At 41.8% G+C, this 13973-nt stretch overlaps 1 protein-coding gene across 2 annotated transcripts in view; it reads left to right on the forward strand.

Moving 5' to 3' along the window:
* The window catches only part of ptpn9a (protein tyrosine phosphatase non-receptor type 9a), a 44169-nt gene that overhangs the window by 15722 nt on the left and 14474 nt on the right, over window positions 1-13973 (forward strand). Inside the window, exons 1-2 of one of the 2 annotated variants that reach the window (XM_014124058.2) lie at window positions 6056-6877; window positions 7168-7257. In XM_014124058.2, the coding sequence (XP_013979533.1) occupies window positions 6806-6877; window positions 7168-7257 (162 nt within the window). In that variant the 5' untranslated portion in view covers window positions 6056-6805. Of the gene's footprint in view, window positions 1-6055; window positions 6878-7167; window positions 7258-13973 lie in introns of those variants that run through there. The other variant, XM_014124057.2, reaches the window with a different exon arrangement.

The raw sequence follows: 13973 nt of genomic DNA on the forward strand, positions 1-13973 counted from the left end.
TGACCGTGCATGTCAGAGCAAAAACCAAGCCACGATTTCTATGGAATTGTCTGTGGAGTGCCTAGACAGGATTGTGTTGAGGCACAGATCTGTGCAGCGTTGAAGGTCCCCAAGAACAGTGGCCTCCATCATTCTTAAATGGAAGAAGCTTGGAACCACCAAGACTCTTCCTAGAGCTGGCCGCCCAGCCAAACTGAGCAAACAGACAACTTAATTCATGGGTATGCTTGTCATCATCTAGGACTAGGGAGTTTTTAGGATTAAAAACTAAATGGAGCTAAGCACAGCCAAAATCCTAGAGGAAAACCTGGTTGTCTGCTTTCCAACAGACCCTAGGAGACAAATTCACCTTTAAGCAGGACAATGGCCTAAAACACAAGGCCAAATATACACTGGAGTTGCTTACCAAGATGACATTGAATGTTCATGAGTGGCCTAGTTACAGTTTTGACTTAAATTGGCTTGAAAATCTGTGGCGAGACTTGACAATGGCTGTCTAGCCATTGTCAACCAACTTGACAGAGCTTGAAGAATTTTCTTTCAAGAATGATGTACAAATAGTTTACAATCCCAGAAAGACTCACAGCTGTAATCGCTGCCAAAGGTGACTAACGTGTTGACTTTTTTTCCCTCAATGTTAGAAAGGGGGGAAAAATCCACTTTCAGAGTATTTTTGTGTAGATTGTTGACAAAAAAATTACCACTTTTAAATCAATTTTAATCCTACTTTGTAACACAAATGTGGAAAAAGTCAAGGGATGTGAATACTTTCTGAAGGCAGTGTATCTACTTAGCTAATGTACCAACACCAGTGGGTTGACAGGCAGCAGAAGTGACCGTGTCGCATGTAATCCATTCGAATCCTGAGCATCTGGTAATATTATTGAAATGCATTGCAAGTTTGCACCAACTTTATGGATGCCCATTTTCACTCCCATTTGCTGAGCGAAATGTATGTGCGTTGCGCCCTTATACAGACATGACAACATTGTCCACATGGCAGCTGGGGGTGGACCACAACGTGTTGTCTCTGGGCAATTGGGCATCATTTAGCAAAAGTGGGCATATAAGTAATCCATCTCCAGTAAATCGTGACAAACTCAGTTTTGGATGAGACCTGACTTAATGACAAAAATGATCCTATTTACAGTTAGTAGTAAATTTGGACACTAATTTGTTTGACTCATATATCGATGCCATATAGGTTAAAACCAGAGAAGTTGGTTCTAAGGGGCAGTTGACCTTTAATTAATCCTCCATTTGGATGGTGCTGTGTTTAGTCACTTTGTGGACAAATGGCTCTAACTGTCGAACACAAAATGGGACTTATCCGTTCCAATCCACCACAGAAAATGGAAAGTTCCCAAATGTCTTGTTCTCCCTCTAATTTCCTGAATAGCAGCAGGATGTGGCTAGATTTTGCTGCTTGTCACTTTATCAGAGGATTTTGTTAGTTGTGGTTGATTTTCAAGGACTGAATAATCTTGCCTCTTATGAATAAATACCCTATAAACTCTTTCAGTTTGCGTGAAAGGTGTTTGAAATGCCCATGTTTTACCTCTGCTTGAATGAAAGTGTTTGAGGTTGAGCTGTATTTGGCTTGTTGATGTGACACCATTTTTTAATTTAAAAAAATATATGTATTTCCATAACTTCATTTGGTTCAAATGGTGACACGCAGGTACCTGCCAAATAATGAAAACACTTGAGTAAATGAGGGATACAAAGTATATTGAAAGTCGGTGCTTCCACACAGGTGTGGTTCCTGAGTTAATTAAGCAATTAACATCCCATCATGCTTAGGGTCATGTCTAAAAATGCTGGGCAGGCCATGTCTATGGCCCCATAGAATCAAATCAAATGTATTTATATAGCCCTTCTTACATCAGCTGATATCTCAAAGTGCTGTACAGAAACCCAGCCTAAAACCCCAAACAGCAAGCAATGCAGGTGTAGAAGCACGGTGGCTAGGAAAAACTCCCTAGAAAGGCCAAAACCTAGAGAGGAACCAGGCTGAGGGGTGGCCAGTTCTCTTCTGGCTGTGCCGGGTGGAGATTATAACAGAACATGGCCAAGATGTTCAACTGTTCATAAATGACCAGCATGGTCTAATAATAATCACAGTAGTTGTCGGGTGCAACAGGTCAGCACCTCAGGAGTAAGTGTCAGTTGGCTTTTCATAGCCGATCATTGAGAGTATCTCTACCGCTCCTGCTGTCTCTAGAGAGTTGAAAACAGCAGGTCTGGGACAGGTAGCACGTCTGGTGAACAGGTCAGGGTTCCATAGCTGCAGGCAGAACAGTTGAAACTGGAGCAGCAGCACGGCCAGGTGGACTGGGGACAGCAAGGAGTCATCAGGTTAGGTAGTCTTGAGGCATGGTCCTAGGGCTCAGGTCCTCAGAGAGAGAATTAGAGAGAGCATACTTAAATTCACACCGGCTAAGACAGGAGAAATACTCCAGATATAAAACTAACCCTAGCCCCCTGACACAAACTACTGCAGCATAAATACTGGAGGCTGAGACAGGAGGGGTCAGGAGACACTGTGGTCTCATCCGAAGATACCCCCAGACAGGGCCAAACAGGCAGGATATAACCCCACCCACTTTTCCAAAGCACAGCCCCCACACCACTAGAGGGATAACTTCAATCACCAACTTACCATCCTGAGACAAGGCCGAGTATAGCCCACAAAGATCTCCGCCACAGCACAACCCAGACAGGGCACCAACCCAGACAGGAAGACCACGTCAGTGACTCAACCCACTCAAGTGACGCACCCCTCCTAGGGACTGCATGGAAGAGCACCAGTAGGCCAGTGACTCAGCCCCTGTAATAGGGTTAGAGGCAGAGAATCCCAGTGGAGAAAGTGGAACCGGCCAGGCAGAGACGGCAAGGGCGGTTCGTTGCTCCAGTGCCTTTCCGTTCACCTTCACACTCCTGGGCCAGACTACACTCAATCATACTGAAGAGATGAGTCTTCAATAAAGACTTAAAAGTTGAGACCGAGTCTGCGTCTCTCACATGGGTAGGCAGACCATTTCATAAAAATGGAGCTCTATAGGAGAAAGCCCTGCCTCCAGCTGTTTGCTTAGAAATTCTTGGGACAATTAGGAGGCCTGCGTCTTGTGACCGTAGCGTACGTGTAGGTATGTACGGCAGGACCAAATCGGAAAGATGGGTAGGAGCAAGCCCATGTAATGCTTTGTAGGTTAGCAGTAAAACCTTGAAATCAGCCCTTGCCTTAACAGGAAGCCAGTGTAGGGAGGCCAGCACTGGAGTAACATGATCAAACTTTTTGGTTCTAGTCAGGATTCTATCAGCCGTATTTAGCACTAACTGAAGTTTATTTAGCGCTTTAGCCGGAAAGTAGAGCATTGCAGTAGTCTAACCTAGAAGTGACAAAAGCATGGATACATTTTTCTGCATTTTTGGACAGAGAATTTCTGATTTTTGCAATGTTACATAGATGAAAAAAAGCTGTCCTTGAAACAGTCTTGATATGTTCGTCAAAAGAGGGATCAGGGTCCAGAGTAATGCCGAGGTCCTTCAGTTTTATTTGAGACTAATGTACAACCATCAAGATTAATTGTCAGATTCAACAGAAGATCTTTGTTTCTTGGGACCTAGAACAAGCATCTCTGTTTTGTCTGAGTTTAAAAGTAGAAAGTTTGCAGCCATCCACTTCCTTATGTCTGAGACACAGGCTTCTAGCGAGGGCAATTTTGGGGCTTCACCATGTTTCATTGAAATGTACAGCTGTGTGTTATCCGCATAGCTGTGAAAGTTAACATTATGTTTTCGAATGACATCACCAAGAGTTTGTGTGTTTGTGTGTGTGTGTATATATGTATATATATATTAGTTTTCACTATAGTGAAAACAATAGTGGTCCTAAAATGGAACCTTGAGGAACACCAACATTTACAGTTGATTTGTCAGAAGACAAACCATCCACAGAGACAAACTGATATCTTTCCGACAGATAAGATCTAAACCAGGCCATAACTTGTCTGTGTAGACCAATGTGTTTCCAATCTCTCCAAAATAATGTGGTGATCGATGGTATCAAAAGCAGCATTAAGGTCTAGTAGCACAAGGACAGATGCAGAGCCTTGGTCTGACACCATTAAAAGGTCATTTTCCACATTCACGACTGCGGTCTTAGTGCTATGATGGGGTCTAAAACCAGACTGAAGCGTTTCACATACATTGTTCGTCTTCAGTTGCTGTGCAACAGCTTTTTGAAAATGTTTTGAGAAGAATGTGAGATTTGACATAATATATAGTTTTTTTTAAAACTATCAGCCTTTCTGGTCACGGTTTTGCTTTATTAATGCACCTTTTTAGTGAGTTTGGTACACATCCGGTGGATAGGGAGACATTTATTATATTCAACATAGGAGGGCCAAGGACAGGAAGCAGCTCTTTCAGTAGTTTAGTTGGAATAGGGTCCAGTATGCAGCTTGAAGGTTTGTGTCGAGATAGATATAGTACTGAAACACTTGAGTGTCTCCCTTGATCCTAGGTCCTGGCAGAGTTGTGCAGACTCAGGACAACTGAGCTTTGGATAAATACGCAGATTTAAAGAGGAGTCCGTAATTTGCTTTCTAATGATCATGATCTTTTCCTCAAGGAAGTTCATGAATTTATTACTGCTGAATTTATACCCATCCTCTCTTGGGGAATGTTGCTTTTTTGGGGGGGGATTGTTCTTATTTTCCTCAATTAAGTTGGAAAAATAGGATGATCGAGCAGCAGTGAGGGTTCTTCGATACTGTCTTTCCAAGCTAGTCGGAAGACTTCCAGTTTGGTGTGGCACCATTTCCGTTCCAATTTTCTGGAAGCTTGCTTCAGAGCTCGGGTATTTTCTGTATACCAGGGAGCTAGTTTCTTTGGACAAATGTTTTTTTTAGGAGTGTGACTGCATCTAGGGTATTGCGCAAAGTTAAATTGAGTTCCTCAGTTAACCACTTAACTGATTTTTGTCTTCTGACGTCCTTGGGTAGGCAGAGGGAGTCTGGAAGGGCATCAAGGAATCTTTGGGTTGTCTGAATTTATAGCACGACTTTTGATGATCCTTGGTTGGTGTCTGAGCAGATTATTTGTTGCGTTTGCAAAAGTAGTAAAATGGTGGTCCGATAGTCCAGGATTATGAGGAAAAACATTAAGATCCACAACATTTATTCCATGGGACAAAACTAGGTCCAGAGTATGACTGTGGCAGTGAGTAGGTCCAGAGACATGTTGGACAAAACCCACTGAGTCGATGATGGCTCCGAAAACCTTTTGGAGTGGGTCTGTGGACTTTTCCATGTGAAAATTGGTCACCAAAAATTGGAGTATTATCTGCTATGACTACATGGCATGAGTGGACATTCAATGGTTTGATGAGCATGAAAACAATATATGCCATGGCAGTCTGTCACCAGATCTTTACCCAATTGAACACTGGAGACATGCCTTTAACAGCGGTTTCCACCACCATCAACAAAACACCAAATTATGGTATTTCTTGTGGAGGAATGGTGTCACATTCCTCTGATAGAGTTCCAGATACTTGTAGAATCTAAGCCAAGGCACTTTGAAGCGGTTTTGGCTAGTGGTGGCCCAACGCCTCTGTCTATTGCGCCTCTATTGTTCCTCAAGCAAGGGGGAGGCTGATGACATCGCTAATTTCACATCGAAACCACTCCTTGAATGCCCTACTCCTTGAAGTTTGCAGTTGTCTACAAAACAGTATTTTGCGCAGCATTTTTTGATTTATTTTTATTTTTAAATTTTTTTACCCTTGAGTGTGAACTTTACTGTATTTATACTTAGAATATCGCTTTTCAACAGTAAAGTAAAAAAATCGCTGCAGGACATCTGAGGCAGGGAACATCATAATACACAAGTAAACTAAAGGTTTTTGTCAAATTGCTGTGAATTCTACTCAAAATGTAATGGGGAGACACTTGGTTACCATTATACAATTGTTTTTATTTTTTATTGAAATTCCACACTACTGATTTTGAAAGAAATCAAAACATTTTCTTGTCAATTTGAGAATCATTAAACCTTTTAATATTAGCATTAATTATGTCTCACCAGAGGACAAATTCAAGGCTCTAATGCATGAAATTGTTAAACTGGACAAAAAAATTGAAGGTGGCCACAGCAATTTGACGAAGAAAATACATTTATACCCATGTGTACTTACTGGTTAGTGTGCTTTGTGCACTCTCACTAAATATTGAATGCTACTTTGCCCCTTAGGGCCACTAGTATATTGTCCCACATATTAATTGTATGGTGACCCCTCCTATAACTGTAAGCATGTTATGTCATAGTCCTTTGTCCACGGGTATCCAATTGTTTGCCACTTTAGTCCATTGAAGCCTCTTGATCCATATGGAGCAAAGCAGGAGACAAGGTAAAGTCGCTCTAGTCACTTGGGCAGGTAGTTCTTTGGAACTGTTAGTGTAGTGTAGCCTACAGGGTTTAATTCACAGCTTCCCACAGGTATTTATAGCTTATCTGCTTGCATATCACAGTATCTCTGTAATATGATACATCTGAGCACTGAAGCGATACATCCTAGCACTGAAGCAATACATCCTGAAGCTCATCTGTCAAATGGTTTATTTTCCTTTCTCCTTCCTTTCATCTAAACTTCCTTGTAATCACATGACGAGTGAAAGCACACTTGCTGGTAGGCGTTATCCATATTATTGCCTTCATCCTTCCAGCCTTTGATCTAATCAGTATAGATTAAGGAAAGGCCAGTCAATGAAGAGTTCTGAGACACTGTCTGGGATGGGGAATGCAGTTCTGTTTGCATCGTCCAATATTTTGCTCCTGCCCAGCACCAACACACCCAATGCAACAAATCAAGGTCTTAATTGAAGACTGATTAGCGTATCATTTGAATCCGTTGTGCTGGGCTGGAACAGAAGCAGACTTTTGCTCTGGCTCGGCACAAACACACCTGATTGGACTAATTGTAGTGGCCTACATTGAAGATGTAGGTGGATTTGGATCATTGGAATCAATTGTGTTAGTGCTGGACTGGAACAAAAAGCATGCACACATTGCAACCCGAACACCTGTGTAGTGGATGGATGTTGTACTGTAGGCCTCTTCAGGCCTGATGTTCCCTTTTAACTATTTTTCTCATGTTTCTAGGAGACGCGTCTGAAAGAGGGCATTGTCAAACTACAGCCCCAGGAGGAACCTCTGCGCTCAGAACTGCTCAGTGGAAAGTTCACTGTGCTGGTGAGTCTAATAGTTTCCAGTTTTAATGTCACATGTACAGTTAAATGCCTTTCTTATAAGCTCTAACCCCCAAAATGCAGTAATCAATTTAATACTAAAAATGACAAAATAGAACAAACACACAAGATCTAAAAAAATAAGGACAAAGTAAGCAAACTGCATACAGGGTCAGTTCCAGTACCATATTTACAATGTGCAGGGATACTGGATTGATAGGGGTAAGGTGACTAGGCATCAGGATATATGATTAACAGAGTAGCAGCTGTGTGTGTTGGGCCCTGTGAGTGTGCGGTAGAAAATATAAATGTCAACTCCGATATTTTGTTAGCTATTTAGCAGTCTTATGGCATGGGGATCGAAGCTGTTCAGGCGCTTGTTGGTGTCAGACTTGATGCACCGGTCCCACTCTGGAGAAGCAGAGAGAACAGTCTATGGCTTGGGTGGTTGGAGTCTTTTTAATGATTTTTCCAGGCCTTCCTTTCACACTGCCTAATTGTCCGCACCACCCTCTGTAGCGCCATGCGATCGAGGGCAGTGCTATTGTCATACCAAGTAGTGACGCAGCCAGTCAAGGTGCTCTCAATGGTACAGCTGTACAACTTTTTGAGTATTTTGAGAGCCTATGCCAAACCTTTTCAACCTCCTGATTGGGAAAAGGCGCTGCCGCGCCTTCTTCACGACTGTGTGCATGTGTTGACCATTTCAAGTTCTTAGTGATTTAGACACAGAGGAACTTGAAGCTCTCATCGCGTTCCACTGCAGGCCCATCGATGGAGTTGTGAGTGACCACGCGGTCGTGGGTGAACAGGGAGTACAGAAGGGGAATAAGCACACATCCCTGTTAACCAATTGTGTGTGTGCCTAGAGTGTATGCCAGCTTTGGCAACCCTGTGTTTTCTCCTGCATCGTGCCTACTGAACACAACCCAGATGCTGAAAAAGATAAACACTATAACAACTCTAGGACTAGACATTAAATTGGCTATCCTCTGCCTATGGAGCAGCTAGTAGATGTTGTTTCCCTTCCTGTCACTCACTCCCCATTATGAGGAAGCTCTCGTCAGGATGGGGAGACCGGCAGAGGAAATGCTCTTGAACTTTTTTTTATTTTACAGCTTTGAGATATCTGGAGCTGTATGAGCTTGGGGGGAGGCATGCATAACCATGGTAGCAATTAAAAGGGAACAGTTTAGAGATTATGGTAAAATTCTTAGACTAAAGGTACACTGTTGCTTTAATGTGCATTTTACATTTTTGCTGCATTTGTTGTTAAATTACTCTGGATACATTCAGTAGTATGGTAATATGCTTGGAACATTTGGGGTAGGTGCAACAAGACAAAAAAAGGGTTTGAGTGCGAGGTGTAACTGGTGCTTCCAAGTGGCCACACAACTCCAAAGTGTACACAGTTCCTAAGTAATTTCAATGCACTTTTATGACTCAGTCTTCAACTAAGGTATTTTTTATTTTTCTGAAAAGCTTCTACCCGCAAGCCATAAGACTACTAAATAGTTAACCAATAGCTACTATCTGTATTGACAGACTCATCACATATGCTGCTGCTACTGTTTTATTATCTATCTTGTTGTCTGGTCACTTTATCCCTACCTGGAGTGCCTTCAGAAATTATTTACACCCCTTCACTTTTTCCACATTTTGGTGTTACAAAATGGGATAAAAATAGTTTTTTGCAATTTGTGTAACACTAATATGCATGCAGAAGCGCTCCATGACTTTCAACGTGGCACCGTCATAGAATGCCACCTTTCCAACAAGTTAGTTCGTCAAATTGCTGCCCCGGTTAACTGAGTGCTGTTATTGTGAAGTGGAAATGTCTAGGAGCAACAACGGCTCAGCCGGGAAGTGGTAGGCCACACAAGCTCACAGAACAAGACCGCCGAGTGCTGTAGCGTGTAAAAATCGTCTATCCTCGGTTGCAACACTCACTACCAAGTTCCAAACTGCCTCTGGAAGCAACGTCAGCACAATAACTGTTTGTCGGGAGATTCATGAAATGGGTTTCCATGGCCGCACACAAGCCTAAGATCACCATGCCAATGCCAAGCGTCGACTGGAGTGGTGTAACATTCTCCACCATTGGACTCTGGAGCAGTGGAAACGTTCTCTGGAGTGATGAATCACGCTTCACCATCTGGCAGTCCAACGGACTAATCTGCGTTTGGTAGATGCCAGGAGAAAGCTACCTGCCCAACTGCATAGTGCAAATGTAAAGTTTGGTGGAGGAGCAATAATGGTCTAGGGCTGTTATGGTTCGAGCTAGTCCCCTTGTTCCAGTGAAGGGAAATGTTAACGCTACAGCATACAATGACATGCTAGATGATTCTGTGCTTCCAACTTTGTGGCAACAGTTTGGGGAAGGCACTTTCCTGTTTCAGCATGACAATGCTCCCGTGCATAAAGTGGGGTCCATACAGAAATGGCTTGTCGATTGGTGTGTAAAATATTGACTGGCGTGCAGAGCCCTGACCTCAACCCCAACTTACACCTTTGGGATGAATTGGAATGCCGACTGCAAGCCAGGCCTAATCGCCAAAAATCAATGCCCAACCTCCCTAATGCTCTTGTGGCTGAATGGAAGCAAGTCCCAGCAGCAATGTTCCAACATCTAGTGGTAAGCCTTCCCAGAAGCGTGGAGGCTGTTATAGAAGCAATGTAGGGACCATATTAATGCCCATGATTTTGGAATGAGATGTTTGAGGAGCAGGTGTCCACGTACTTTTGGTCATGTAGTGTATCTTGATTAGATAAGCATTCAACCCCCTGAGACAATACATGTTAGACTTATCCAGAAAGAGTCACAGCTGTAATTGATTCTAAGAGCTTTACACACCTGAATTGTACAATATTTTAACATTCTTTAAGCTTTGTCATGTTGGTTGTTGATCATTGCTAGACAGACATTTTCAAGTCTTGCCATAGATTTAAGATTTAAGTCAACTGTAATTAGGCAACTCGGGAACTTTCAATGGCGTCTTGGTAAGCAACTCTAGTGTGTGTTATTTTATTGTCCAGCTGAAAGGTGAATTTGTCTCCCAGTATCTATTGGAAAGCAGACTGAACAAGGATTTTCTTCTAGGATTATGCATGTGCTTATCTGTTTGTTTTTTTTTTTTAACTCCCGAATCCTTGCCGATGACAAGCAATCCTATGATGCAGCCACAACTATGCTTGAAAATATGAGGAGTGGTACTCAGTGTTGTGTTGGATTTGCCCCAGACACTTTATTCAGGACATGGTTAATTTCTTTGCCACATTTTTTTGCAGTTTTACTTTAGTGCGTTATTGCAGACAGGATGAATGTTTTGGAATATTTTTATATTCCTTCTAACTTATTTTCACTTTTTTTTTAAGTCACCATTGGCCTCATGATGAAATCACTGTGCAATTTCCATCCTCTCCGGCAGCTGCGTTAGGTTGGACGCCTGTATCTTTAGTGACTGGGTGTATTGATGCACCATCCAAAATGTAATTATTAACTTCACCACACATTTTATTTTTACCCATCTACCAATATGTTCCCTTCTTTGCGAGGCATTGGAAAACCTCCCGGGTCTTTGTGGTTGAATCGGTTTTGAAATTCATTGCTCGACTGCAAGACCTTACAATTATCTGTATGTGTCAGGTACAGAGATGAGGTAGTCGTAAAAAAATCATTTTAAACACACTTACTATTAGTCCATGCAACTTATTATGCTTTTTGTTGAGCACATTTTTACTCCTGAACTTTTATGTGCAGTTGAAGTTGGAAGTTTACATACACCAAGTACATTTAATCCTAGTAAAAATTCCCAGTCTTAGGCCAGTTAGGATCACCACTTTATTTTAAGAATGTGAAATGTCAGAATAATAGTAGTGATTTTATTTCAGCTTTTATTTCTTTCATCACATTCCCAGTAGGTCAGGAGTTTACATGCACTCAATTAGCATTGCCTTTAAATTGTTTAACTTGGGTCAAACGTTTCGGGTAGCCTTCCACAAGCTTCCCACAATAAGTTTGGTGAATTTTGGCCCATTGCTCCTGACAGAGCTGGTGCAACTGAGTCAAGTTTGTAGGCCTCCTTGCTCGCACACGCTTTTTCAGTTTTGCCCACAAATTTTCTATAGGATTGAGGTCAGGGCTTTGTGATGGCCACTCCAATACCTTGACTTTGTTGTCCTTAAACCATGTTGCCACAACTTTGGAAGTATGCTTGGGGTCATTGTCCATTTGGAAGACCCATTTGCAACCAAGCTTTAACTTCCTGACTGATGTCTTGATGTTGCTTCAATATATCCACATAATTTTCCATCCTCCTGATGCCATCTATTTCGTGAAGTGCACCACTCCCTCCTGCAGCAAAGCAGCCCCACAAGATGATGCTGCCACCCCCGTGCTTCACGGTTGGGATGGTGTTCTTCGGCTTGCAAGCGTTCCTCATTTTCCTCCAAACATAACGATGGTCATTATGGCCAAACAGTTCTATTTTTGTTTCATCAGACCAGAGGACATTTCTCCAAAAAGTACAATCTTTGTCCCCATGTGCAGTTGCATATCGTAGTCTGGCTTTTTTATGGCGGTTTTGGAGCAGTGGCTTCTTCCTTGCTGAGCGGCCTTTCCGGTTCTGTCACTATAGAACTAGTTTTACTGTGGATATAGATACTATGGTACCTGTTTCCTCCAGCATCTTCACAAGGTCTTTTGCAGTTGTTCTGAGATTGATTTGTACTTTTCGCACCAAAATATGTTAATCTCTGAGACAGAACGCGTCTCCTTCCTGAGCAGTATGACGGCTGTGTGGTCCCATGGTGTTTATACTTACGTACTGTTGTTTGTACAGATGAACATGGTACCTTCAGGTGTTTGGAAATTGCTCCCAAGGATAACCCAGTCTTTTGGAGGTCTACCTTTTTTTTTCCTCAGTCTTGGCTGATTTCTTTAGATTTTTCCCATGATGTCAAGCAAAGAGGCACTGAGTTTGAAGGTAGGCCTTGAAATACATCCACAGGTACACCTCCATTTGACTCAAATGGTGTCAGCCTATCAGAAGCTTCTAAAGCCATTACATAATTTTCTGGAATTTTCCCAGCTGTTTAAAGGCACAGTCAACTTAGTGGAAGTAAACTTCTGACCCACTGGAATTGTGATACAGTGAAAATCTGTCTGTAAACAATTGTTGGAAAAATGACTTGTCATGCACAAAGTAGATGTCCTACTCGACTTGCCAAAACTAGTTTGTTAACAAGAAATTTGTGGAGTGGTTGAAAAACGAGTTTTAATGACTACAACCAAAGTGTATGTTAACTTACGATTTCAACTGTATCACTTGTGAATGATGCCCAGCGTGTGCAGTAAGGCAAGAAACAGCACATGCCTTTTTCTGTGACTTAAAAAAAAAGAAATCATAGTCTCTCACCTCATGTAGCCTAGCCCATAGGCCTATATGTTTTGTATCACAACTAAAGTGGCCAAATAACTTTATGTTTAATCCGCTTTACAACCAGTGTAGAGCCTAACTGGCATACATAGGTGGCATGTGAGTTTCAAGTTTGGGTAAGAATTTTCACGAAATTGCACATCTATAATAAAGCGTTACATGCTTTATCGCATTTGCAGTCACTTGAGAAGTGTTTTCTGCCTAGCCTACTGCAGTATGCATTGCTGTGCTGCATTTTGGATATCCGCGCTTATAGCCTACTGCAGTGTGCGCATTGCTGCGCTTATAATGTGAAGACATAGCCTAATAGTTTATCACCAGTTCTTTTTTTTAAGCTAAATGGTTCTGAGCTGTTGTATCAGCCTCATTTGCTTTAAAAAAAAATAAAATAATTGATGCGAGTGGTTGTGTTAATTTGGGATCTCACATCCCACAAATGTCCCAGAGTATGTTTGGAATATTTATTTATTGCACAGGAGAGGTTGACCAATAGAATAGGGTAACTTTTGTACTATGGGGATAGTAGGTTGACGTAGGTGTTCGTTAGGCCTACTCATTTTGTTGGCAGACAAAGTAGGCAAAATGTGGACAGTTCTTTTATCTTAAATATGCACCTCCAAATTCATCATTAGTGATTCGCGCAGTTGCGTCCCCGACATGTCGGTCTTCACTTGTAGTATACTATTTAGTTGAGATGCCTGTAAGATATCTGAGAGAGCAATTTGAGTGAGAGGTGCTTCGGCGTATGGTAGCCGGGAGAAGGGAATTATAATTATTATATTCAGCCCAAGAGCTCAATAGACATTTTGGGTTGCAAAAGTTATGGCTTTTTTTTAGGGGGCTTTACAGCCACACAAGGAGGATGCCACCGGGAAATATAAGGCCTGGTTAGAATATTAAGTGCTTGTCAAATTGTGAAGGAGAGACTGATGAAGTGTATGCAGCCTGCACAAAAAACAAATCGGAGCTCATGCCTTTCATGCATTTTTGTTTCTTCTAATTATCATTAGTCGCATAATGCAGTCTTAAAATGTATTAAAAATCAAAACATATAGCCAAACGTATATCGCAACTAAATTTGCATAAATAACTCTAAATTTAAACATATAGGCTGACGTTTGTTTGTTAACCGCTCAACAGAGTAGCCGTATGTGCGCACTTCCTTGGAAATCGTTTGGAGAAAACATCCTTTCTATTTTATTAATCTTTTTACAATTGTATTCTTCATACTATAAAAAATGCCACGGAATTCTAAGTGAATCTTGTCTGCTAAATGAATTGG

This window comes from Salmo salar, chromosome ssa10 (genome assembly GCF_905237065.1).
Source record: "Salmo salar chromosome ssa10, Ssal_v3.1, whole genome shotgun sequence".
Classification (NCBI taxonomy): Eukaryota; Metazoa; Chordata; class Actinopteri; order Salmoniformes; family Salmonidae; genus Salmo; species Salmo salar.